Source organism: Thalia democratica, chromosome 4 (genome assembly GCF_965202585.1).
Source record: "Thalia democratica chromosome 4, ktThaDemo2.hap1.1, whole genome shotgun sequence".
In the NCBI taxonomy this organism is placed as follows: Eukaryota; Metazoa; Chordata; class Thaliacea; order Salpida; family Salpidae; genus Thalia; species Thalia democratica.
This window is the reverse complement of record NC_139168.1, coordinates 4,848,944-4,875,756: the sequence shown is the minus strand read 5'-3', so window position 1 is coordinate 4,875,756 and position 26,813 is coordinate 4,848,944. Positions and strand designations below refer to the sequence as shown.

General features: G+C 26.3%; 1 protein-coding gene across 1 annotated transcript; it reads right to left on the bottom strand.

Annotated features, from left to right (window-relative positions):
- Nucleotides 1-20,149: 20,149 nt before the first annotated feature.
- Nucleotides 20,150-26,153, bottom strand: LOC145835207 (lysosomal protective protein-like). The gene is made up of 12 exons (XM_082942770.1): nucleotides 25,969-26,153; nucleotides 25,517-25,625; nucleotides 25,123-25,266; nucleotides 24,669-24,833; nucleotides 24,156-24,308; nucleotides 23,480-23,584; nucleotides 22,745-23,146; nucleotides 22,294-22,428; nucleotides 21,757-21,867; nucleotides 21,494-21,550; nucleotides 20,597-20,698; nucleotides 20,150-20,230 (listed from the first exon to the last, which is right to left on the bottom strand). The coding sequence occupies exons 1-12, from the start codon at nucleotides 26,151-26,153 to the stop codon at nucleotides 20,150-20,152; spliced, it is 1,749 nt and encodes a 582-aa protein (XP_082798896.1).
- Nucleotides 26,154-26,813: the final 660 nt, after the last annotated feature.

The window sequence follows — 26,813 nt, the reverse complement described above, 5'->3', positions numbered from 1 at the left end:
TTCTGAATAGTATATAGATTATACACAACAAAGGTGGAACATTAAAGCAAAATTTTACTCAAACAATGTATTGAAACACTGATTAACAAAAATCAAATAATATATTTTCGAACTACTAAATGTAAAACTAATATGATACTTTTTAATATCGTAATTGTTATTAACTTTCTCTACAGTTTCGCTGGATATAGCAAAAATTTAAGTTTTTTGTTGATTTTTATAATTTGTGGTGTTTATTAAGTGCTGTAGAATAAAATAAATTAAATTACTGTATGTTTATTAAACAACTATGTATAAGAAAATACTTAAAACATATTTGGAATATTTAAACCATTTCAATTCAAAAAGTTTACCTAAAAAAATATTATGATAAAACAAAAACAAATAATAGTAAAAAACACAGATACTAGGTCTAAATTTTCTCCTGGACAAGAAGTTAAAATGTATACAAGTGGCCTGCGACTCGATAAATGAAGTTTTTTTTCGTACACCAGGTTCTAGGAGCAAATTTTTTAAGCGTTTTTTAGTTGTTCAATAAACTACAACAAGAAAATGTATTTATACGTACAAACTTTCAAAGTTGAAGCAAAAACAAAATACTTACGTTTTGTTATATCTAATAATCATGTTATTGTTTTTAGTTACCATCTTTATACAAACAAGTTAATATGTATAAAACAGCAATTTCGTTTTAAATAGCTGCTAATTTCACTTTGTCTAAATACATTTTGTTTTTATTGTGCGAAATAAAACTAAGATAATAATAAAAAAGGATTTTTATTTTGTTAAATCAAAGTAATTTAAGTTAAAATATTTAAATGTTTTAAATTTGATTCACTCTTTACTGTTAAAAAGTCATAAACATCGAGATTTTGTTATTAAATTTCATGTATTTCAATATCTACAATTATTTTGGAGTTTTCGACGAGCTTTTTACAATATTTTAACGTTTAAAATGCTGAGGTGGTATTTTTATCTGGTATACCTAACTTTCTTATGTTTTTTAAAGTACTTTTTTTAAAATTGTTTATGAAAAACACTTTAAAAATTTTGATCTTTTGTTATATTAAAATAAATTCTTACTAATAACTTTAAAACCTTGTTTATTTTTAGCTTTAAACTTTTTAAAGCTCAGAATGTTTTTGTGTAAATACTAACTGTTAAAAACATTCAACTAAATAAACAGAATGTTCAAACACACAATCTAACAATTATTCAAACAACGGAGAAACTTTTATCTTAATTTTATAAAGACAAACACATAAAATTGTATTTAATTTAGAAAAATGAATGCAAAGTTGTACCTGTTGAATTATATAAGCAAGTTTCAAAAAATAATCTCATTTTAATTTTTTGTGCAAAACTCATTATATGTTTAAAGTTATCAAATTCTTAAGCTAGTATAATGTACTTTTTTTTTTAAACTTCTGTGATTTCTAGTAGATGTACAGTCTTTGTATTTTAATTTTGATACTTTCTTTTAGAAGTAGAAACTGATAAAATCCATTCTGGTTAACTTTAGCACTTATTACATGGTATAAAAATTAGGTTAGCTTTTTGCTTCTAAAAGTTCAATGATTAAGATAAAAAACGCTAAAAATCAACTACCGTTAAATATACTGATTAGTAATGTAATCAGTAATTATTAGGTAAAAGAGTTGTATATTAGTTAAAGAAATCTAATGATAACGCTGGTAATTCAAAGAGCTAGAGGAAACATCCTTTAGTCAAAAATAACTTGGAGTAGTAAAACTTTTAAGCAAGGTAGGGTTAGATAAGTTGTTTGAAAGGTTTTAGAGTTAACTATTGATAATTCAAAGAAATATTTTTATTAATTTTGTGAATTTATGTTAAATAAATATAGTGAAAAGTTTTCTTGTTTCTTATTGCTACATCTCATTAATATTCTTGTATAAAATACTTTTTTATACAATTTCTTTACTTGTTTCAAAGTAAAAGAACAATAGCCAAATATCAAGATATAAACATTAAACTAATTTCATTAGTTATAATTTCTGTTTTTACCATTTAATTTTTTGCCTTGATAATTTTTAAGAGTTTAGTAGTAAGATTTTGTGCAATATGTTTAATTAAAAAACAGTATCTGACCTTGGCTTGTTAATTTTTTTTCAAAAGCTTAAGTTAGATTTTATCAATTAAGAGTACTTATATAACTTTTAGGTACTAATTTTTATAACATTACTACAAATGGATAGTTTTTTAAGCCTAAATGATTTTTTTTTTCAGATTGTCTATTGATTTTAACTTATCCTAAACTCAGGCTGACTTGGGCTAGATAGATGTAGCTTAAGCAAGTTTTTGAAAACCAAGATAAATTTTTGCTTCCATAATCAGCAAGAATTTAAACAATAAAAAGTAGATTTATTTTGCACATCTTTTTGACAAAAGGCAAGAGCTGTTTGTGTTTAAAACGCCAATAAATCTATTAAGTCTGTTTTATATTAAACAGCCATAACATTTACCTAGATCTAATCTTAAAAGTTTTAAAACTTTAAAGTTAAAAAAGTATAAGTATCCGAGACAGCATAGTTTATTGAGTTAAAATACAAACTTAAATTGTATTTTAAGTGATAAAGTTTAAATACCTTTTGTGTACTGCATGTCTGTTTATAAAGGCGTTACAATAAATTTAAACTGTTAGTAAGATAAAAGTACAAATAGTTGTTGTTAGATGGTTTTACAAGTTTTTGTTGTTTAGGGACAAATATTAGCAAAGGTTTAAATTATGTGAAACACAACAATATTAAGCATAACATCCAAAAATTATCATTTTATACTAAATTGACGTAGTTGCTGAATAAAAAATATTTGTGTTACTTTCATTACTGTATTATTATCTGTTAATAATTTCAGCTATTTAACACAAAAAGTATGACTCATAATAAGTTGATAAAAGACGCTCAAGATTTCTTCGATCAGAACAAATGCTCTGACGCCATCCGATGCTGGGAGGGAGTTTCAAAATTGGGAAAGTCCCTAAACAGTGAAGGGTTTGGTCTCATGCTCAAGCCATACATCAAAATGAAACAAGAATCATTGAGGCGTGTAAGATCTGGTAAGTTTCTTGAGTTTAGTTTTGTAAAAAAAAACGTAATATTTTTCTATATCTCAACTATACTGACGTTAAAATTTTAAACTCTAAACAATTTTGAATATTTTTTAAAGATTTTGATGTTCTTTTAACATTAAAAAAAAACATAAACATCAAAAGTCAGTGATTAGAAAACTAATATTATAATCAAAATTTAAAATGTTTATTTTTACTATCAACAGGTGAAGATGATGAAGATAAACACAAGGAAGAAGTGGAACTCAGATGTAAAGAATTATTATATCTCATTGATGACTACTTACTCAAAAACGAAAATCGTGTAGATCAGGGGACTTTCGAGAAGCTTTCAAGGCTCCGAGGCGAATGCTACTGTGATCTCTTCGAAGTAAAGGGCAATAGAAACACTATAGCGCGCATGTTTGTGTTTTACCTCGTGGTAAAATTTATTTGCTCTTTGGTTTGTTCTATTACTTCCGGGTCAATTCGCTTTCTTGGCAATTTCCTGTCCCAGATTTGCTTGACTTTTTTTATTGTTTTTTGCCAAGTTTCCTGTTACACCTCCACATATTGGCAAAAACTTCGTGCAAGCTTCAAAATGTTTTTCCAAACGTCGGTAGCAGAGCATTTGAAGGAAAACATGCGCACGTTAGTAAATATAGTCCATTTATTTGGGTAGTCACTTTTTTTGTTCTCTTTTGTAATGTGTAACTTATATTATTCTGTTTGTGCTTAAAAAAAAACCATGAATATTTTGCTGTCAATATTTTAAATAAACATGTTAAATGGTTTCATTATGTTGTATTATTATTTAGTGCAAACATACTAAATCTTGGTTAAATAAGCGATAAATTAGATTAAAACGAAAAAACTAAGGTCAAGTTTATCAAAATCCTTATCTCTATAAAGCCATTGTGATATCATTTTTTTTAACGCAAGTATTTATCTTAATTATTATTTAAAAAAAGTTCTGTTGAAATCATAGAAAATTTTGCTACCTAAGCGAACATGGTTATAAAGTTATAAAAAAAACTTAAAAGAAGGCTCATACTTAAGATACTTAAGTACAGTAAACCAGTTAAAATCTATCTCTTACAGTATTATTCGTAATTGTTACAAATTTTTCTCAGTCCAATCTTTAAAAAACATTGACACCTTAAAAATAACTTTTTGTTCCTCAATATAATAATCCTTATTCATTTAAGTCATAAATCTTTCAAAAATCAGTTTTAAAACCAAAGATAGCGACAGGCTCACTAGACGACTTATGAAAGAAAACCAAATAAACGTGACAAAGTGATTCGATGTGGTTGATTTCTAGAATGTTTTACTAAAATTAAAATCAGTTTGTAAATTTATGATACAAAGTAAAGCAGCGGTCGGCAATACGTGACCCGCATGCGAACTGTGGCCCTCAAACATCAAATCTGCGGCCTGCGAGCGTTTGTTTTGTAGGGGGTTCGGACCTCTGTGTATTATATCATTACGTTTTGTTTTTTTTATTACTAGATACGATTGTAAAACATTAAGGTTAGTTAAATACTTTTGCAAAACTAGATCACTTTAATTTATAATTACAAAACTAAAACTAATACTTTTAAAAATAAATCTAGCTTAAAACTTATATTGCAACTTTAAAGCTAGTTAAGATAAGAACATCATTTTGAAAAATATATATACATTTTAAAATATTTTCATCTAGCCAAATAGTAAACTACAAATAATAATTTATATAAACAAAATAATGACAAAAATACTTGATTAGCATTGTTGGACATCGACTAGAAGGTTTTATTATTTTTGCATCAATTATTAAATCGATGTTATTTAAGTTAATTTTAAACCTTTGCGTTTTTGTTTACATTAAAATCACTTAAATAAACATTGCTTCAAGCAAATAACAATAACAATCGCATTAATAACATTTGATGTCAGTCGACTTTTTTGATTGAAAATATTATACAACCTCTAGTTGACGCACTTTGCTAAATGCCATGTAGAAGTTAATTACCAACCACGCCGGGTATCATGTTTCATTCAGCATGCAATGATCATCAACTTTGCTTTGATCAGGCGGAATATGATGTTACGCATTCAAGCATAACGAGATATGACTTATGCAAGCAGTCGAGCGAACGAGAGAGGGGAGGCATTTTGTCGTTTAACAAGAAGCACCACCACGCCAGCTTTCGATCCTTTGCCTTACTTACAACGCCGATCAAGTGTTGTCTGAGGCTTTATTACGTCACAAGTAGTGATTGCAAGCTTTCCAGCAAAGTTGTTTGCAAGCCTTGCTGGTGACTCTACTTTAGCAACGTCGACATGGCGCATACTTCGAGTTGATTTATTAACGTGCCATTGAGTTTAGAATTTATAGAAATAAGTTACTTGATATAACAACTTCTACAACCCACTACCAGTTATGACATTCCAACTGAGTCTTAGTTGAGCAACGCTTAAAACAGTGTATGTTCTTACTTTGTGTCAACTGTATTGATTCGCCGCACGATTCAAGCGACCAATGCAACGATGCGTGATCAGCAGAAAATCTTCGAACCACGATCATCGGAGAAAACTGAATATCACTTTTAACCGGTGAAGCACGAGTATTGTTTTGTTCTTTCACTTAAATAATTCATGTTAAAGCATTTTGTCTTACTTGTAAATAATGAGTTAGAATTAAAACAGTATATTTAATTGTAGTTAGTTTTGAAAATATCTTTCACTGAGAAGACATTGAAACCACTTAAAATTATAAGCACAACCGGGGAATGCCCCGAAGCGAACGTGAATCTAGCTCCTGTCAAAGCCGCCAAGCTTTTTACAGAGGCGATTTCAAAGGAAACTAGAGACGCAAGTAGCTCGGAGAGCATCAGTAGTGTTATAATGGTTAAAATCAAAATAGTTAAAATGGGCTTATACTCACTTTATTTTTTGGCAAGTAGCTATTAAAGCTAGGAAAATATTTTGTGGCCGTCTAATTTCTATTGATATTGTCACAAAATTTTATTTCTAAGAAGACTAGGAAAATATGTTTTTTTATTTAATCTTTTAATTCCTACAAGTTGGTGGATAGTTTTTGGAATTAGGAGTTGATGTTGACTTACTTAACAAAGATATTTTTCTTGTGTCTTTAAAAAAAATCTGGTAAAACTATACTTTGTTTTTCCTCCTGTAGTTTCAATGAGTTACAGCTTAGCAATTTAAACGACGTGTAGAAGTTAATATTCATTAAAATTAACTAAACTATAACTTTAAGGTAAGCTTATATTTCTTACGCAACAAATACTTGTCTAACTAAATGTACACTTGATGTAAAGTTTTAAATATAAATAAATTTTTAGCTTTAATGATTTCGTTTTATTTTAAAAAATAAACCTTTAACTTTTAATTAGTTGAAACTGCGCTGCGTCTCATAGTAAACTTTTATATTTAAGTTTTAGTCTTTTACACTTTTATTACTTAATTAAATAAATATTACCTTTATATAAATAAGTCTAATAATTAAAAAATTGTTAGAGTTTCACAACTTGTTATCTGAAGAAGTAGTAATATTGTTTATAATATATAATACGTATAAAAATCAGCAAATAACGGTAAGTAATAAGCGAGTAACGATAAATAAAAAATAAATATTAAAGGAATATCAAGTTGTATTTGGTGTTAAGCGAAAATCATAGAATGAGCTGCTGCAAATACTGATGCTTTTTAATAAAAGTTCAGATAAGAAAACAGTAAAAATCAGTCAAAATCGCTTGATGTAACTTTGCGAAGGACATGTTAAGCTATTTCAGGGTTTTCCAAAGTGTACTTCGAGGGCATTGACAGATACTTAGCGGGCTATGAGCAGCAAAGAAGGGGAGGGGCATGAAGTCATAACTTGAAACTTACACTACATATTCTAAGGTTGCTGATGAATAGCAAAAAAAAGGCGTAAAGTGTTTTTGATAGAAGTTTTTTGAGTAATGTTGTTGAAGGAGGCTATAGCTTATTTAATTTCTTTACAGGAGTCCATTTGAAACAAAAATTTGGGAAACCCTGAGCTATTTAAATACTGAATGCAGGGAATGATCCCATTCACATTCCTGCTGCTGATACGTAGATCAGGAAATTGACATTCTATGTATAATTTAAAGTTTTTTTTTAAATAGTTCTTTTCTCACATATGTTTTATGATTTACAGTTTTATCAATTAAATCTCATTTATAATAAATTTCTTAAAACATCTGTCAACACCAGGTTAAACTAAAACTGTAAACTAAACTTGTTAAATGCGAAACTTTATTAATTGCTCATCAGTTTATAATACGACAACTAAATAGTATCCTGAGCGGTTTTCATAAAAGTTACATCATACTTATTCATCTAGAAATTTTTTTTTACGTTTTACTTAGCGTTGTTTTAAAGATAAAAAAGGAATAAGTATAAATTTCAAGTCAATTTATCAAAAACTAACGTAACTACTCTTTAATAATCTGATAACACAGTTATAAAGATTTATATGGAAATAGTACTACAAACTACACTAGTAAGATTTTACAGAACTCTATGAATAGTTTAAAACATAGAAACAACGTTATTATATTTTAATACAATAGTCCCGATCGCAGCCGGAATCAACCATGCGTGTTGTCCTCATAAAAAAACAAAAACTACATTCAAAACGTAGAAAAAAAGAGTGGTATAAAAAGTGCTAAATAAGGAGTAAATTAAAAATTAAAAAACAACTAATTCTGATTATCATTTCTTAGTTTTCGGTTGCTTATAATGAATTCGTTTTTCTTCGGTCAATAGCAAGCTCCTCCTACTCATCAGTGCTGACTTTCAAGATTTTAAGGTCGGGGGTGCAACCTAGTGTGCATATCCCCAAAGACTGAACCATACAAACAAAGTACATGAAATCTGACAATCAACTCGTAGTACATGAAAGGCTCTCATGTTCATAACATGAGAGGAAATCCTGCATTAAATTGTACTGTTACCTTACTCTTAATACGCACGTTTCATTGAGTTTGTTTTTTTGCGAAAAACGTTGTATTTCAAATGCAAATTTACATTTTTTAATTTTATTGAAACAATAAACTTTTTCGGTATAAACAAATAAAAAAATACAAGTTTTTGTTTAAGTTTTCTAATGTTTATCAAGTCGTGACGAAAACCGAAACATAAAAAATGATTCATAAATATGTAAACAACCCTAAAAATTAACTAAAGTATAAATTCGAAGAAATTTTAAGAATATCATGTTTAGTTTTCAAAATTATTGTTTACAGCAGGGTTTCTCAAACTCATTTATTAAATCGTCACCTTTTCAGATATTAAAAAAAATCGATCCTTGTGACTTTATTAAGTATTTTTTTCTTCTTGTGTAAGCACTTTTGATCCATAAAATTGTATTATAAACTTAATTAAGTCTGAAACTTCTTATGCACGCACTTTTGGGCTGTGTTCAAAGTAATTTACATGTCTTATAAGCCTAGTAAAGTGTGTTTAAATACTTAAGTATTTAAAAGTATTTTGTAACCTGTAATAAACTCTGTTTAAATATAAATTGTTTTGAAACTAATGAGTCCTTTAGGTTAGGACAACTTTTGTAGTCAACAAGTCATTTTTATTAAAATATCTTTTCTAGTGTCGACTTATTAAATAAATATAATTGCAGGCTGCACAACTAAAAAAATTAACCTAAAAGAAAACTAAAAAACTCGAGAAAAGTTGTAATAAATTGATTTACTAACATTGTGATCTTGGAAGTACTATTGTGAACTGAAAACTAAATTGAAAGCGTATTTCAGAGTATTAAGTAAAAAAAAAAGATAAATTTTATCTGCTTTGCACAAGTAGTTTTCAAGTTACTTAGTGGGCCGAAATTTGACCGGGTCTGGACCGTACGCTTCTAATCTAAAATCGTAACTGAAACCTGACATTATAGTAATCTCTTAAATAACGAATTTCGGACATCTAGAAGTTAAAGCTAAGTAACTTATTTAATCCGCACAATATATTAAAATATTTTATAAATGGACATATCCAAAATTACTTTACCATAGATTAAAAAACTACAAAAGAATGAGCAGCTTATTTTACACATAATGAAATGAATGTTAAAACATCATTGCTGATCTATTTTTAGGAAGTTTGACCGACTGGTTGATTATCTCATACGAAAATTGGTTTCATCAATAGCTTCTGTTTATGCAGAAAAGTTATCAACTTCAATGCTAAAAGATATTATAAACAAGTTAATTGTAAAGTTAAAAATTTAACAATTTTTACAGTTTATTTTGTGAACATAAAGTAATCGATTATAATTTTTTTATTAGATTAAAATTTTGTTTTGTAACTGTAGCAGCCTTTTTGATGGCTTATTTAATTCTGTTCAAAAATAAATTTGTTATCTAGCTATCAACCTATAATAATTTAACAGAGGAAAATAGTGAAAAATTAAAAGCTAGGGTTGAAATAACAAAATAAACAAGACATTTAAATTGTCAAAATATTTTGAGTTAAGATAAAACAAAAAACATATGTACTAATAGTTTAAATTTCCTTAATATACAGATTTTTTAACAATAATAAATCAAGTTTGAAAATAAAACTGACTTTAAGATTTTTTTAAATGAAATAGTTAAAGTCTTTTTAAATAGAAATTTCGTATGATAATTGTGGACATATTTTACACTTTTATAATAAATTTTAAAGTTATCTGGTATTAAGTTATTGTAAAACTTAAACATAAACAAACCTAATTCATATATATACAGACTTTCAATATCTAAATTTTTTTTCTAAGTTTTTAATTCTCTTACACTATAATCATATTTCTTATAATGTATGCATCTAAGTAGTCTGTTTATGAGAACATTAATATCATTTATAATTTTTTATTCATATTTCTTATAGTATAAGTTATAAGACTACGTAATTAAAAGAGAATAATTTAAGCATCATAACATTAATAGAACTAACGAGGTTTATAATACTAAAAACTAATTTATTTTAACGAAAATCATTTTACAATAAGTTATTAGTTTCGTAGTAGTTTTATACACACTATAAGTTTTCTACAAATCGTCAGTTGTTAATTAATTTTGATTCACAATTAATTTTTTCATCCTATGTGTGTATAATTTGAGAACAATTTATTGTTCAATTTTGAATTAAATTACGACTTATATAATTAAAATTATTTTCATTTTTATACACAACTTTTGAATTATCACCATTAAAAGCTTTTTACAAAGCGGTCTAGTTAGTTTATATTTGTTTAAAAAAATATAAATTTAGTATAAATGTTTATAGCAAATAATATTTAATTATGTTATAGACTAAAAATCTTAAACTTTAAAATTTCAACAAATATCTAAAAAAACGTATTTAAAAAAATAATCGATACAAGTTATAAAGTAAAAATAAACAATGCAGTACAAGTTTAATAATTTAAAGCTAGTAAAAGTTATAAGAAGAGGAAAATTTTTAAATTAGAAAAAAAAACTAAAGAAAATAAAAAACTTGGAAAAGTTTTCTATAACAAACTACAGTTTTTTATTAGCAGTTGTGCAAATCTTATAAAAAAAATCTTTTAATAATTTAAAATACAATGTAAATATACTGCAAATATAAAAAATTTCTTTGCTAAACCATAGTTTTAATTCTAAACGTTTCGAAACTAGCAATTGTTTTAGATTAAATAAGTATGTAAATGAATAGCTAATTATACTTATAAACAGTTCTTATTGTAAGTTTATTGTCCTACTATAGATCCAGGCATCAAAACCACTGGGAAACACATTAGTAACGATAAAAAAGAAAAGATAACACAAAATTGTTTAAAACCAGGAAAAGTAAATAAATAAAAATTTATAGATTAGAATATATAAAAAAAATGTTTTAAACTCATAATACGTTTATTAAGCATCAAACATCAAAAACTTAAATGCATTAACTAACAAGAAAATGTGAAATTAAATTATTCAAGCCCATAGCACATCAACAACAAACAGACTAAAAAACATTTATCGACCATATTGAAAAAATATTTATAACTCATAATGGAAATATGCTGAATACAAAATAAATCAGTTTAATTTTAACTAACAAATTTCAATGGTTGAAGAAAAAATAAAACGATGTACTTATAACCTTTATAGACAAACATTTTATTTCAACAATTTTTATATATTTTTTGTCAGGGAAAATGCAATTGAAACGATACAATAAAACACAAAAAAATTTATACAAAAGTTGTACAAGTTGATTAACTAATTAAACATAAATGTAATCAATAAAAGTAAATTTAAAGTTAACACAAAATGGTTTTAACTAAATAAAGCTAGTATAGACAAATCATTTTTTTTTTAAGTTTTTAGATTTGTTTTAATGTATTAAAATAACTTAAGTCTTAAAATGTTAATTTTCTCATAACATTAAACTAAAATATTCTAGGTTATTACCACAACTAGGATATTGTTTACAAAGGTCAAATTTTCTATTGTAATGTTGACTGCTACGCTATTTTTTTTCTGTCACAGATGTACGAAGTATTACAATTTGACACATATTCTTTTATATCTTAATTTAGATTGCGGGAAGTTTTCTAATGTGGCTAGTTTCACAGTAGCGTTTAATTTTGAAGACAACAAGAACCTGTTCTTCTGGTGTCATTGGGTCTTTTACTGATCACTGAAGTGTTTAATAACGATAACCAAAAGGTTCCTTTGTACACCAGGTGCTTAGAAAAAACTTTTTAAGCGCTTTTTTAACCGTTCAATAAACAATACAATAAACTAAATATTTTTTATCTGCTACAAATATAAATGAAAATGACTTATGAAAAAAATGTATTAGTTACAAAAATGATAACTTTGCCCTCACTTTTAACAATTTTGAAATAATAAAAAGTTATTTCAACTTAACAATAAAAACAATTTTTTTACGATTATATGTTTTGTTATCTGTAAGTTCTAACTTCTAAGATTTAAACTAACAACCTACCGATTACAAAAACTAACCATACTAATAATTAGTGAATTACTAAACCGTAATTTACACAACTAACCTTTAAATACAACTAAGCGTTTATATTTTATAAACTGTACATTCAAACTCTATCGACTAGAGCAGTGCTTCTGAACCTTTTTGTAGTGGCGGAACCCTTTTCCAAAGTTTAACTTTTCCGCGGAACCCCTAATTTAATTTTACATAAAATGTTTAATATAATATTTCCTGCAAAAAAAAAATTCAGTGAAAAACAAACTTTTTTGCAAAATTATATCATTGTTAGAAATCATACCAATTGTAATAGTATTAAGTCAAATCAAACTCAAAGTGCGCCAGAGGCAATAGGTATTTAATGATTCTATAATACATAAACGAAAACAAACGTGATTAATCGCAACGTCATAAAATCTTTCCTCGCATAATAAAAAGATAATAAGAGCTACAAACAATAACAAAATGAACATGAACCTAATCTAATTCACAGATTACTGTAATAAACGGGTAAGATGTCTAACGAAAAATAGATAAAAAACATTTAGTGCAAAACTTGAACTTTTCTCTTAGCAACAAGTATGTCAATGCGCGGCTGGATTTTGGATAGACTGAGACGGAGACAGGCAGATAAGGTTGGAGTCAGCATACAGTTCCTTTGCTTCGTTTTAATGTTTCTTACATGCGAAAAGCCGGACTCGCAAAGATAAGTGGTGGTGAATAGTAAAGGAAATTTTACTGCACGCTTTGCTAAGACGGGGTACTCTGAAAATGCACATATCATAAAATCTAAAAGCTCCTTTCCTTTGAAACTCAATTTTAAATTGCTATATTCAGATAGGTGCAGCAATTCGTTTTCTGTATCTGTAGGAAGATTCACTTTTTCTAAAGCAATATCACACATAAAAGGATTCAAAATCCTTAAATTTCCGATGCGAACATCTTCAGGAAAATAATGTTGGAATTTATTGTTAAAAACTGTTAAAGTTAACTGATAAAGATTTTTTATTTAGTTTTATTGTGTAAACATTTAGAATTTGTTTTGATTGCTCCTACATTAATTGCTTTAGTGATAATACCAGTATTTTTATGACTTCAATAAAAATGAAATTCAAAAAATTTGCAAAAATTTGCGCAACCAGGACACCTATTAATAATGGATACCCATTTAAAGTCCTATCGCTAGATACACACTGAGCAAATCAATGAATGCTAAAACTATATATGTTTTCCATTTTATGTGTTCCATTATTTTTTTTTGAAGTTTTATAATTTATGTTTTTTTTTTCTTTCAAATTTATTTTTTAAATTTCGAAAGGCTTCGCGGAACCCTAGAGTTCCGCGAAACCTCATTTTAGAAGCACTGCTTTAAAGTATTAACAACGTAATAACAAGTTGTTGATTACCATAAAAGTCAAACATTATGGTTATCAATTTTTACACAAATAATTGAAAAACAAATGAATTACTTTTAGTATATTAATGCCAATTAAGACTTAAAACTGCTTTTTAAATTGTAAAAAATAACAAAAATTTTAAGACTTGACTTAAAAATTATTTTAAGTTCATGTAAAACAGAGTTCAATCAAGTATAATGCATTACTTTAAATAATTTGTATTTTGTTTGATTTGTATAGAAGTGTGTAACTTTTTAGTTAATGTGACTGATATTGTAGTTTATTGCTTAAGATACAAGAGCTAAGTTATAAGTGTTTTACTAGGTCAACTAAGCTATTTTCAATGTAAATATTGAAAAACAATAACAAATTTTTACCTAGAATATTTAACACTAAACTTGAAATTTTATATTACTTTAATTTTACTTTAAAACCTCAACATTCTCCTAATGTACCTAAACCTTTCTAAATTTCTACTTTACACACTTTTAATGTCTAAAATTTAAAACCACGTTTATATTTAACACCACGACACCTAATATATTTAATTTTCAAATTAAAATGCGTATTAATTTGTATAAATTTTAATAAAAAATAAGTACTTGTTTTAACATTAGAATTAAAACTCTAAAGCTAAAAAAGGCAATTTACAAAGTTATTTGACTTTTTAAAGTACAGTGCTTACTTTTGCTGTTCAGAATTTACAATAAACGTTTACATAACGACCATAATAATATAAAAAATAATTGAAATATATACTTCAAACAAACAACCTAGTTATCTTTTTATAAAATCTGAAATATACATCAAAATCAAAATAATTATGAAACATAAACTAAAATTTAAATACTATAGTCTTTGTAGTAGTGTATATTCTACTAACAATAATAAGTTATAATTAAAAAGTTATTAACTAACTTGATATAAGAAATTACTAATAATTGTTCTCCATAATAATCTTTTTATTTTTTTAAGTCGTAATTATATTTTTAACTGCTTTGAAAATTCTGACATAAACTTAACAGTTAAACAATTATATGCAATTGTGAACAAACTTATTGTACTGTTCTTTTAATTTTTTAGTAAACTAAAATAAAACTACAAAACAAGTCAACATGAAACTTAATTGAATATTGAATACAAAAACGATATCTTAAGGTACGTTAAATACACAACTACGAGTTAATAAGATTATAAACCAAGATAATTCAAAAAACCACTTTAGATACTATAATATTTAGTGAAGTTTTCGTTTTAGTCTTAACAGGAGCTTATACATAAGTAAATTTCGAAAACTTCTGTAGAAAAAATGTGCTTAAAAAACGTTATAAATTATGTTATAAATGAGTGAAGTACAGAAAGCATATAAAAATATATTAGTGGCATCTAACTTAAATTATTATCCGTTTTTCGTTAATTAAAGTATTAAGTTTTAGCTTATTTAAAGCTAATATAACTAATGCTTTAATATTAAACTGAAATAACCTAACAATATAAGAACTCAATTTATGTTGTATCTATCATTTTCGTGTTATTACATGCAACAATTTAACTCTGCGAATAACATAAATTGTTTGTTATTTGTAATTATTTTTTATTATTTCGACATATCTAAGCGGAAGTACACACGTATATAAGAAAGGCGACTCAGAAAATTTATGTACCACTTTGCATTTAATAACAATTAAACAATGTGTTAGTTTCATAACGAAAAAAACTTATTTGATAAATTTAAATGTTAAAGTTCCAAATATTTTTCATAAAGTTTAGGTATTTTTAGAAAAAGAAGCTTTTATGTAAACTATATATAGTCAAAATTTTATTTTAAATATAACTTAACTATTAGTGTATTGTAAATTAGATTTCATAAACAGACATATATTTCTGTTTAAGCAGTAAAAGTTTTTATATGAATATAAACTATGTAATGTATTTAAAGATAACAAAACATTCTAGTTAAAATGACTACTTTTAACTAAAAAGCTAACGAAAGTATTTATAAACAGGTCTAATATTATATTATACTATACTTTAAACTTGAAAAAATGGGAAAGTTTATTGTCTTAACGCTTGCTGTAAGTTTATTTGTAAATTTTACAGCTTACTTTTGAATTTATTAAATATACTACTTTCAGTATATTTCTGTAATTTGTAAAAAAAACTACAACTTATATAAGAAACTAATTTTAAATAGCGAGCTTTCTGTATAAGTAGAATAAAACTACCAAAAAAAGTTAAATAAATAAAATTAATTTTCAAACAGGTTTTAATGATTCAATTGGCCTGCTATGTGGAAGCCGGAAGTAAGTGAAAATTTAATATAAAAACAATTAAAACAAATGATTTAAATGTTAAACAGTTTTTAGTATTACTATGTGTTTAACTTAGTATGAAAGTAATTTATGTAAAATGAAACTTTAATTGTATAATTTTTTAGGTATGAGTACGACGATTTGAATAAGCGACAACAAAAATATAAAACTTCACCAACTTTTGAAACATTTTTTTCTTTACTTACAGAAAGAACCTACCAAACGATACGGGACTCCAGCAAAAAGAAGAAGTGTAACTTCGACTTGTACAAGAACTTCAACCACCTCACTCCGGAACACTCCGACACGTGCACCAAGAACTACGAGAAAACGACGTTTATGGCCGGAAAGGACGGGGGGTGGAGAACCGACCAACTCACCGCTTACTATCCGTGGTGTCCGCTGGAGGGCGGTAGTTGGGACTATTGTGACGGTTTGTAATAATTATTTCTTATTAAATACAACAAGAATATGTTTCAACACTAGTTCACGATATACTGTGGTGGTATTGTGTTTTGTTTGAAAAATAACTTAAATTAATACAAAAAATAATTTAAAATTAGTGCTTATTATACTGTTATGGTTCGCTTTTATATTGAGCAATTAAGCAACTAACAAAAGTTAAAAAAATTTATTATTATTTAGTACATAAACAAATCTGTTTTAAATTAAAATAAATTTGGAACAAACTAATTCATTTTAGCTATACTAAGAACGTTTAAGACTATTGCACGATATACCGTGATGGTTTATTTTTATATAAAACAACTAATGACTTTAACAAAAACTTAATATTACTTTACTTAAAATGATTTGTTTGACTGAAAGGTAATCCTTTTTTATTATCTTGTAATTTATTTTTAAATTGACGAAGTAAATACAGTAATTTTAAGTACTTTTTTAAATAGCTTTTATAAAAAGAATAAAAAGGAAATTGGGTTATATAGATAATTAATTACTAAGATTGCTGTAAAACTAGAGCATAACAAACTTGCATAACTAATTCAGTTAACTTAACTGGTATCAAAACAAAATGACTCAATGATTAAGAAACCTCATTTTGCTAAACTTCAATAAGCACACGATACAACAAATTTCAGACTACAACTGGGGGTACCGCGTTGACAAGAACTTTGTTGGCAGCAAGCTGAAGATCTACTATTCTAACGACGACTACTACAAAACAAGCTACTACGTAGCTAACATCAAATGCACAACAACGCTGAACTACCATATGAAGGTCGCCAGTTTTCAAACAATGTTCAACTCCACTGGAAACCACATCATCAAGAACGAGAACTACTACACTTCCCTCAAAAACTTGAGGTTTTCGTTTAAAACTTAAAAAATTCGATTACTTTCTGAACAACTTTCTTTATTTCACACTATTTGTAGTAGTTTTAATGTTAAAAATTATTATTTTTTCCTTGATATAAATAGTTTCACCACTGCATATAGTCAAAAAGTTTTAATTTTTCTTAGTCTAATAAGTTAAATATATCTAGCTTAGAACAAAGGCTTAATAATAGAAAAATGTATATACCTTTAGCTTAGTATAGTAAATAAATGATTAAAGTTTTACATTTAAAATGCTGTAGCTAATTGGTTTTAACAATTGTAACTATTATGTAAAGATTTGAGCTAGTTTAGTAAAAATTCGAAAAATAAACTATATCAGTTTATAAAAAAACAATACAGTTTAAAAAAAAAATCGTTTAGACATTAATAGAGCATGGTATAATTAGAAATTTAGAAACAACTATTTTCTTAAAGTTAAGCTTTAAAATGAGTATTTAAAACCTAACATCTATTGCACAACAGGGAAATATTGGATACATTGAAAGGATTCGAGTCGGGTAGAGAGCACTATTGGGTGAAGAATGATCAGCGGTTTGAGTATAAAGACGGTGTATTAAAGCGTAAGAAACACGCGAATTACCTGTATCCTAAAAATTGCCTCAGCTACGATTACAACAAGAACACAATCAGCTTCACCAGTTGCTATAGTAAGAGAGCATTTGTGTGCGAACTAGACCCTAAAGACGTCTAGTGACCTTTTAACATTTATGTAACACGAAAACACTTTTTATTAAAATATATTTTACCAGCCTTATTTTCATAACTTAAAGAGAAACTTAAATTATACCATATGTATCTAAATGTAATGTACTGTTCTATGTTATCGTTTATTTTTTCAACCACTAAAATATTCTTTAATATCGCTTTATGCTGTTGTATTTAATAAACATATATATATATATATATATATATATTTGTTGTTTGTATTTGATACTACTCAATGCTTTTAATTTTCCTGTAACACAAATTGAAATATGATAAAAATTAAAATTTTTGAAAAAAAAAAAAAAAAAACTGTAGATTAAAGTAATTTGATAGTGAAATATTCTAAAGCTCTGTAATTAAAGACTAGTCTCTGCAAAAAATTTTGTAGAAATTTAAAACAAATCATTTCATGAAACTTATGAAAAACATATAACAGCAAAGAAAGTGGTATCAGTAGTAGAACTGACCAAAACTTAAATCTAGAAATAGTGGTATAAAAAGAATTATAACATCACAAATGACATAGTTATAGTTAAATATAAGTTGTTTGAAATGTTCATTTTCCGAATACTAGCCTTGTCGACTATAAGTTTTAGTTTAACTATAAGTTGTAATCAGTTCACAAATGGCAGTTTTAAAAAACTTACTAAGTTTTAAAGTTGTAGGTCTAATTCTTTAGACTAGGGGTCTGAAATCTACGGCCTTTTAGGTATAAATATTTTTACCACAAGATATTTTTTAACTAAAAGACATTTTTAGCAAACAAAACAGAATTAAAACTTTCAAAAGTGTTCAAAATTAAAATAAATAATTGATACTGAATAGATGTGTTTAATTAATGTTAGTGATGATTTAAACTGTAATAGCTTAAATAGTTTGCTTTAAAATGATTTTTTAGCTTTTAGTTTCTAAGCAAAGAGCCTTATTGTAAATTTTCATTGTAAAACCGCTTACTTTTAAGTTTTTCATAAAGTACTCTTTTGGCTAAAAAGTAGCTCGCGGGCTGCAAATTTTGGCTTTGAGGGCCGCAGTTTGCCGACCCTTGCATTAGTACTAAAAAAGTAAGCGTTAATTTAAAACGTTACTTAAAACTAAAATTAACCAGTTAAAATAAAGATCATAACTATCTTTTTATATAAAAGAGTACTCCTTAAAAGTAAGAAGTTTTTTTTCAATTAAGCTGTTATAAAAGCTATTTAAACAAAAGTTGAGATGAAATTAGCTTTGTTATTTGTCAATAATGATATTTTTTGACTTACTGATGCTTGTGTTTTTAATAACGGTTGAATTAGCATATATTCTAAGTCATAAAGCTAATCTCGAGAATACCTCTTTGGAAGTTTTATAAAGTGTTTGAAATAAAAAAACGGTAAAAGCTCATTAGTGACATTTTCATTTTCACATTTATTTAACCTTATATTTATGGTTTGTCAAATATAGTTTATAACCTTAATAGACTTTTTATTCAATATTATAATTAATTGAATTTTAAATTCTCGAAACTTAAGTCTTTAGTTGCCTTAATAATTTTCCATCAACAATTTTTGTACACTTACAAAATAAACATTCTTTTTACGAAAGCTGTTATTTATATTAAGTTTATCTTATCGGCTTTTATCTAATTTTGAGACTTTAATAGAAAAGGTTATCTATATCTAGCAGCTTAAATAAACTACTTAAATTGTACTGAATACTTTTACAGATATCTTATTTTATGTTTAATGCAAATGTTTTTATTACTTTTGTAATTAACTGTAAAAAAAATTATACCCATATTGTTTAACTTTAAAATTTTAAAACTTTTTTCCAAATTCAAGTTCAATAAAATTTGGGAATACTAATTTTCAATACGAAATACCTTTTTTCAATAGGTAATTCTTCCTCAAAAAGTATAACTACAATTTTAATTTTATTGCATATTTCATATTCATATAATGTAAATTCATCAAAGTATTGATAATCATTAACAACAATATTAAAGTTTATTCATAAGCTTATAAAAATTATTAAAAAAAGAGAATAATGTACACGTTGTGTTAAACTTTACACAAAAATATGTATGCAAAAGTTTGCTCTTAATCAATACAGCTTAACTGAACTTTATTTTTAACTGAAAAGATAAGTAACAATAAGTTTTGAAGCAACAAACTTATAACATTTAAACAAAAAAAAAAACAGTTTGTAAAAATGTATTTTTACAAACTTTCATTTAGTATTAAATATTTTAACTTTAGATATAAAAGTTTATTGTCAAAACTAAATAACTAATTTCAAGTACAAAGTGTAAATCAGGATAATCTTTCTGGTATTTTCAACTACATTAATTTCGAAATAAATCTTCTTACAAGTTGGAATGTTTGATAAGGTTTTTCTGCTGGAGCCATATGGCCTGCGCCCTGTGAATATTTAGAGTTTGGACACATTGGTAAACTAGTTTATTACAAATCTTAAAGTTAAACAACAAAACATTGCAATTTTTAAATATAAACTTTAAAACTAAAACTACAATTTTTTATATAAGCTACATTTTTTTAAAAAGCTTACAGAAATTTTATTAGCTTTTATAGATTAAAAAAATAAGATAATTCTTCTAGCAAGTGTGAATGTTAACAATTTGTATTCATTTGTTTTTACCGAAAGTTTTGTAAACTATTTATTATAACTATTAAAGCTCAAATCAAAATAAAAAGTGTGTTTTACCTACTTATGTAGTGTGCTTACAGATTTATTTATTACTTTAAAGTTTTAAACTTAGTTTATACCTTAACAGTTGCGAACCAAAGATTGTCAAATTTTTCAAGGAATCCTGCTACGTACTGATACTTATCTTTCTTCACATACCATGGTGACCTGTCTTCTGTTCTCTGTACAATTTTTTTTATATAAAGTTTTGGTCATGAACTTTTTTGTTAAGTTGACTTGTAATTTATATCAAATCTCTATATTTACACAAATTCGAGGTAAAAATTAATATGTGATAAAATTGAACACAGAAGAATAACAGTAGGAAAATAATTTTTATATAAAAGTAGTGCTAACTCAGAGTTTTTTAACGGTTGCTTGCTACTCAATCAGTTTAAGTACATAAGCTTGAGGATTGTAAACAAATAAAAGTGTAAAGTAAAAATAAATAATAAAAGAAAAATAATACAAAGCAAAGAAGTAGATAACAAGCATTTATAAAAGCAGAATTTTTTTTAAAATTTAGCATTACTTGTTTTAATACAAGATATTTAATGACAATAACAGTTAATTCGTACATTATAGAACTTAAGTTTATAAAGTATTTATTCTTTAATCAACAGGTTAACGTTGTTTTTAAAATGAAGTTACTGACATTTATATTATTATTTTACAAAAGCTTTAAATAAAACTAACTTTTATTCCAGTTTTCAATATAAAACTTTCACCAGACAAAAATGGACACACCAAGTCAAGATCACCAAAATAAAGAAGAACACCAATTCCCTAAATAAACAAAGTAATTTTATGTATTAATAAAAGTAAATGTTGCGACTAAAAAACTTTAATTTAGAGTTTTAGTTATTCTAATTTCAAAAATAGTTTGTAAAACTCAAAAATTTTCAAAATAATGAAATCAGACATTTAGCAATGTTTTTTGATTTAAAGTTTCATTAAATTATTTTAGTTTAACTAACAGCTTTATTGATGGCTTTTATCTGATCTGAAACATCTGAGACTGTTTTCTCGTAGTTCTAAATGATATGATTACTGTAAAAAAAGCAAAAAAATAACAGAAAATCTATTCAGTTTTACTCGTTTGGCTAAGTCTTTTGACTAGAAAATTTAAAATTATTGCAAACAAAGTATAAGTCAAGTTCTGATAAAGTATTATGTCTGCTTAAAAAAATATCTTAGTGCTAACCATATATACATAATTTATATTAAATGTTTTTCTTACTAACTTGCACTCTTTGTATTCAATGTTTTTGGCGTGAATTGATTTTTTAACGTCTTCACGTTGAAAATAGTCGCTGTATTTTACATCTGCAAAGCGGCAGTAGGGTTTTTCCTGTTTTTATAATAAAAAGTTATTGGTAATAAAGTTCTAAATTTATGGCATACAACAACAACTAGAGCAGGGTTTCCCAAGCATTTTTTTGTAGTGTCCCCTAGGAAAAATTAAAAAAAAAAACATTTCCCCTCTAATAAAATTTCTCAAAACACTACCCTTAAGTACGCCCAAAATTTTTTTTAGACTTCATCATCAACTTCAGAATATCTAGGGTAAGTTTCAAAATAAAGCCTTTTGCCAAAATAAAATAGAATTTTTCAATCGTATTCGTTTCGCACAGCAAAACGCTAAGAACAGATAAGAACTTTAGAATAATATTTGTCTCGTGTACTTAAATTTACTATATTTTAGAATAAATACGTATTATAACTAAAAAAATTATCGTTTTAACCCAAAATTTTTTAGTAAAACTTAAGTACTTACATACATATTGATGAGTTCATTCACGTAGTTTTTTATTCGTACTTCGGTTCCATTTGTTTCATCTATTTGTTCTAACTTCTCCAAAAAACTTGCTTTAAATATCATTCCGTTGTTTATGTTCTCAACGGTCAGTGCCTAGTTGAAGTTATTTGTGTATATACAAGCAAGTCTCAAGAAATACATTGTTAAATGTTATTGATCATTATAACATCAAAAAAATTCTAGGAAAGAATCTTTTTTGCAACGAAAGTAATATTATATATTATCAGCTAAAAAATATCTTTCTGTCAGTTTTAGACAGCTAGAAATGCTTTGTACAAAAACTACAAATCGAAAGAAAAATTATGAAATGAAGAAAGTTATAAAAACTTAAGTGCTAGAAGCACTAATGTTAGTAAACTTTAAAAAAAGGTTAAAATATTTTAAGGAAGATATTCTTAAATTATCTTACTGGTTTTTCTATTTTGAAGTTGTCAAGAAAACTTAGAATTTCAAGTAATGACAATTCCTTTTCCACATAATTTTTAAATTCTTCTTCTTCATAATCTTGGTTGCCAATATAATCCGGTAAATTATAACGAGATGTTGGATTGTAGCCAGATGTTGAATTGTAATCAGATATTGCATTGTAATCAGATGTTAAATTGTAATTAAATATTGAATTGTAGTCAGATACTGAATTGTAACCAGATATTGCATTGTAGTCAGATGTTGAATTGTAGTCAGATGTTGAATTGTAACCAGATACTGAATTGTAACCAGATATTGCATTGTAGTCAGATGTTGAATTGTAATCAGATATTGAATTATAATCCGTTGAGTTAAATGCATAATCTTCGTGAACATGATCGGTCTTAAAAGCAAAATATTTCTAAGTTTTCCAAAAACAATTTTTATTTTAAACACAACTATCTTTTTTTTTAGATTAAAGGTTTACTAAAAAGTTAAAGTCGTACACAATTTTTTTTAGTTTTGAATAAAATAACTATAATCTACTTTATTTATAACTTATAACTTTAACTTTATAGTTTTGTGTTTTTATATATAATATATGGTTGCCATTTATCGTGTCAAACCAATAATTGATTCACCAAAATATTAAACATAAAATGCACATCAATTAATTATAAAAAAATAGAAGTGAAAATTAAACAAGTTATTTATATAAAAAATTAATAAAACAAACCGTACGATACCATGGTTTTTTAGGTTCTACCTTGCATGCACTGTCTTTTACAATGTTGTAAACCGGAAGGGATTTATCATTGAAAAGCTTCCTCAATTTATTTTCCTATTTAAAATATAAAATGTGACAAAAAATACGTTTAGTATTTAGTTAAAAAAAAGTTTAAAATCTACAATGAGTTTACTTTACTTTTGTTTTAAGTTGAAATCACTAAAATATTATCAAGATACTAAAAAAAAGTTTGACATTTTTTCAAGCGAATGATGAAACTATAACTGAATTATATCTAAAATGTATTTTTTAAGATATTACTTGTGTTAATTATTACTTTAAACTTTTTAAAATATTTAAAAAGTTTTATCAGTCGATAAAATCAAACAGAAAAAAGTTCTTATCAAAAGACATATGTTTATCGTTTAAACGTTTTATACGAATTTTTTACGTATCATATTGCAACAATCATCTGCTGTTTGACTTAAAAGCAAAAACACAAATGAGAGTACAGTAGTAAATACATATATTAAAATACTTTTTATTTTAAATTGAACAAGCTGAAGATGAAAAATAATCTTTTTTGTTTTTATGAAACGTATGTACTGGAACATTTTAAATCGAATTTTTCTAATAAATTATTTATACATATATATATATATATATATATATACAACAAACTTACTGCTTTATCACAGCCGCGTTGATTTTCTTCCGACCTGCAACTCTTCAGTTTCTCGTAAAGCGGCCTACCAATGAACCCGTGCCCGTACAAGTACTCCACATGCGAATTCGCCGTGACCTCCTCACTCAAATACGGGTTTCCGAGTAGAAGGCCCTGAATGAAGTTAATGTTTTGTTTTATTATTTGCTGTTATTGTTAGTTAATAATTGAGATTTAACTTATTGTGCGATATATTTATATATATATTTTTAGTGTTTGAAGAAAAAACTACCACTTTCTAAACAATCTTTGCCTATTTTTAAAGGATTATTTTTTGGCTTTTGTTTGAGGAAAAGCGATACATACAGCTGTCATTTAACCTTATTAACATAATTTATTTAAATAAAGATAGTTGAACAAAATTAAGAATCTACACCTTTAGACTATTGCAACAGTTATTATACAACCTCTTAACATTCTTTTTATTAAAGTCATACCAAACAGTCTAACAACAGTATACTCAAAACATTTTACCTTTAAATTTTTTGCTATAGTTCCGTTTTCTTTTAATATTTCAGCAGCCAGCATAGGCAGGTAAATACCGGCATAACTCTCACCGCCCAAGTAAAATTCGGCATTTTGAAATGTCGGGTAAAGCGTGAAAAAGTGCTTGAGAGCTTTCAATGTTGACTTCGCTGTCTGTTAGGTGAATTGACTCACATTAACTTAATGTTGAGATTAAAGTGACAAGTTTTCTCACATAATCACGTAAAAGGATTAGTGTTTCAACCGTTTTTCATTTGAAAATAATCTTAATTAATAACTAAAGCTGTTGTCGATTTTTAAATAATTTTATTAAACCAATCATGTAAGTAAATATTCAAAGGTGTATAAAAACGATTTTTAATAAATTACCATGTAAAGTTTTTATTATACTTCTAAAATACCTATCTTTACAGCTCTATACAAAAATATACAATACAGTAACCCTCTCATCATTGAGATCGGAAGCTGATGTGTTTCCTTTCGTGTACGAGAAACCGGTGCCGACGGGGGAATCCAAATACAGGGTGGCACCCAACCGGTTCCAACTGTGCTTGTTTGGTTCCAATGATTTCGTTTGTGGGTTGTACTGTAAAATTTATCAAAACGGCAAGCTATATAAGTTGTTATTAAGTGAACAACTATGTTATATAGCATATATCTTGCTAGTTATATTCTGTTTTAAAATTTAAAAGTAGAAAAGACTGTTAGAAAAAAAGTATAAAAGCGGATAACTTAATGGTTGTTTATTTAAAGAAAAATAAGAATTTTTACTGATAAGTTTTGACTTCATATTCTTTTTTTAAATTAAGGCCGTTAATTAAAAAAATTACACTGACATTGAACGGTCCATGTTCTTTCATGAGGCCGTACAAGGAGCTACATCCGGGTCCACCGTTCAGCCACAAAATAAGTCTCTCGTCACTTCCATTGTCCGCTTCGTTTAACCTGTATGACGTCATAATTGATTGTTACAAGCTCTCTTATTCAAGATGTCATAATTGATTGTTACAATGTGATTTTGTTAATTCAAGCCAATTTTCTCGCTTTATATGTTTGTTAATAACTTGTGACTTGTAGAATAATATAAAAACTAATACTTAATGTCACTTTAATTTTTCTATTATTTGCCTTACTTAACTGAAATAAGTACTTTTGTTTTGATCTTGTTTGTTGTTTAAATGGACAAGTACAAAGAAAATAAGCAGTTTTAAACCAATTTCACTCAGTTATTTTTTTTTTCTACTTTCTAACTTCAAAATTTTAATAATAATGAAATGTAGATAACTACCAGTAAAACAACTGGTCTCCATCACCGCTGTCCAGGTAACCAGAGTACATTCTGAACCGGGGCATTTGAGTGACGCCTGGAAGCCCGGATATTCTGTCATGCCTGGAAAACTCCTGCATCCGACTTGTTGGACTTCCAAGTGCTGTTGCGATGAGTAGAAGCAGCAACAAAACATGCGACTTCATTTTGTGATCGAATAACAATGCTTTTAATCCTAAACTGTGAATCAATGTAAATAATGATATAATAATGATATGATTTGAAGCTTTTTTATACAATCTAAATAAACTAATTTCGTATAAGGTATGTACTAAAAAAGTTTTTTAAATAAATATTGTATACATTGAAATTTAAAAAAGGAAATAAAATGCTTAAGGTTGGTATTTGAATTACTTATTCTTTTAATCTGCATCAGACCTATGTTACCTAAAAATGTATTTGTGAAGCTTTAAAGTAATATTTAAACTATAAAACTATTTAGAACATCGAAAAACTTTATACTTAATAAAAACCGTTATCGGAAGTTATCGTTCTATGAAAAAGAAGCAAAATAAGTTTTTCTAATATGATACTACTAAAACTTTAAACAACTAAACAAACTACTATTATTAACATTGATTGTCTTTGAATAACGTCTAAAAACCTATAGTGTTTTTCAATTCAAACATTTTTACATTGCAATAAATGACAAAAATTCTTTAAAATTCTTGACTTTTTTATAGTTAAAAATATTTGGATACATAAGATTTTGTTTATATATTTGAACTATTTAAAAAAACGGAATTCTTATTTTATTTTTATAATTTTATATAAAGTTTATTAAAATATGAAATTATCATTATGTA

Bases quoted from the DNA above. Each gene is read 5' to 3' on its own strand.
- LOC145835207 (XM_082942770.1), bottom strand. From the start codon at position 26,153: ATGAAGTCGCATGTTTTGTTGCTGCTTCTACTCATCGCAACAGCACTT. The intron at 22,429-22,744 runs GTAAGATAATTT...AACTTCAACTAG, and splicing joins ACTTCAAAATAGAAAAACCA to GCACTGACCGTTGAGAACAT. The intron at 21,551-21,756 runs GTAAGAAAAACA...CATATCATTTAG, and splicing joins AATACAAAGAGTGCAAGTTA to AACTACGAGAAAACAGTCTC.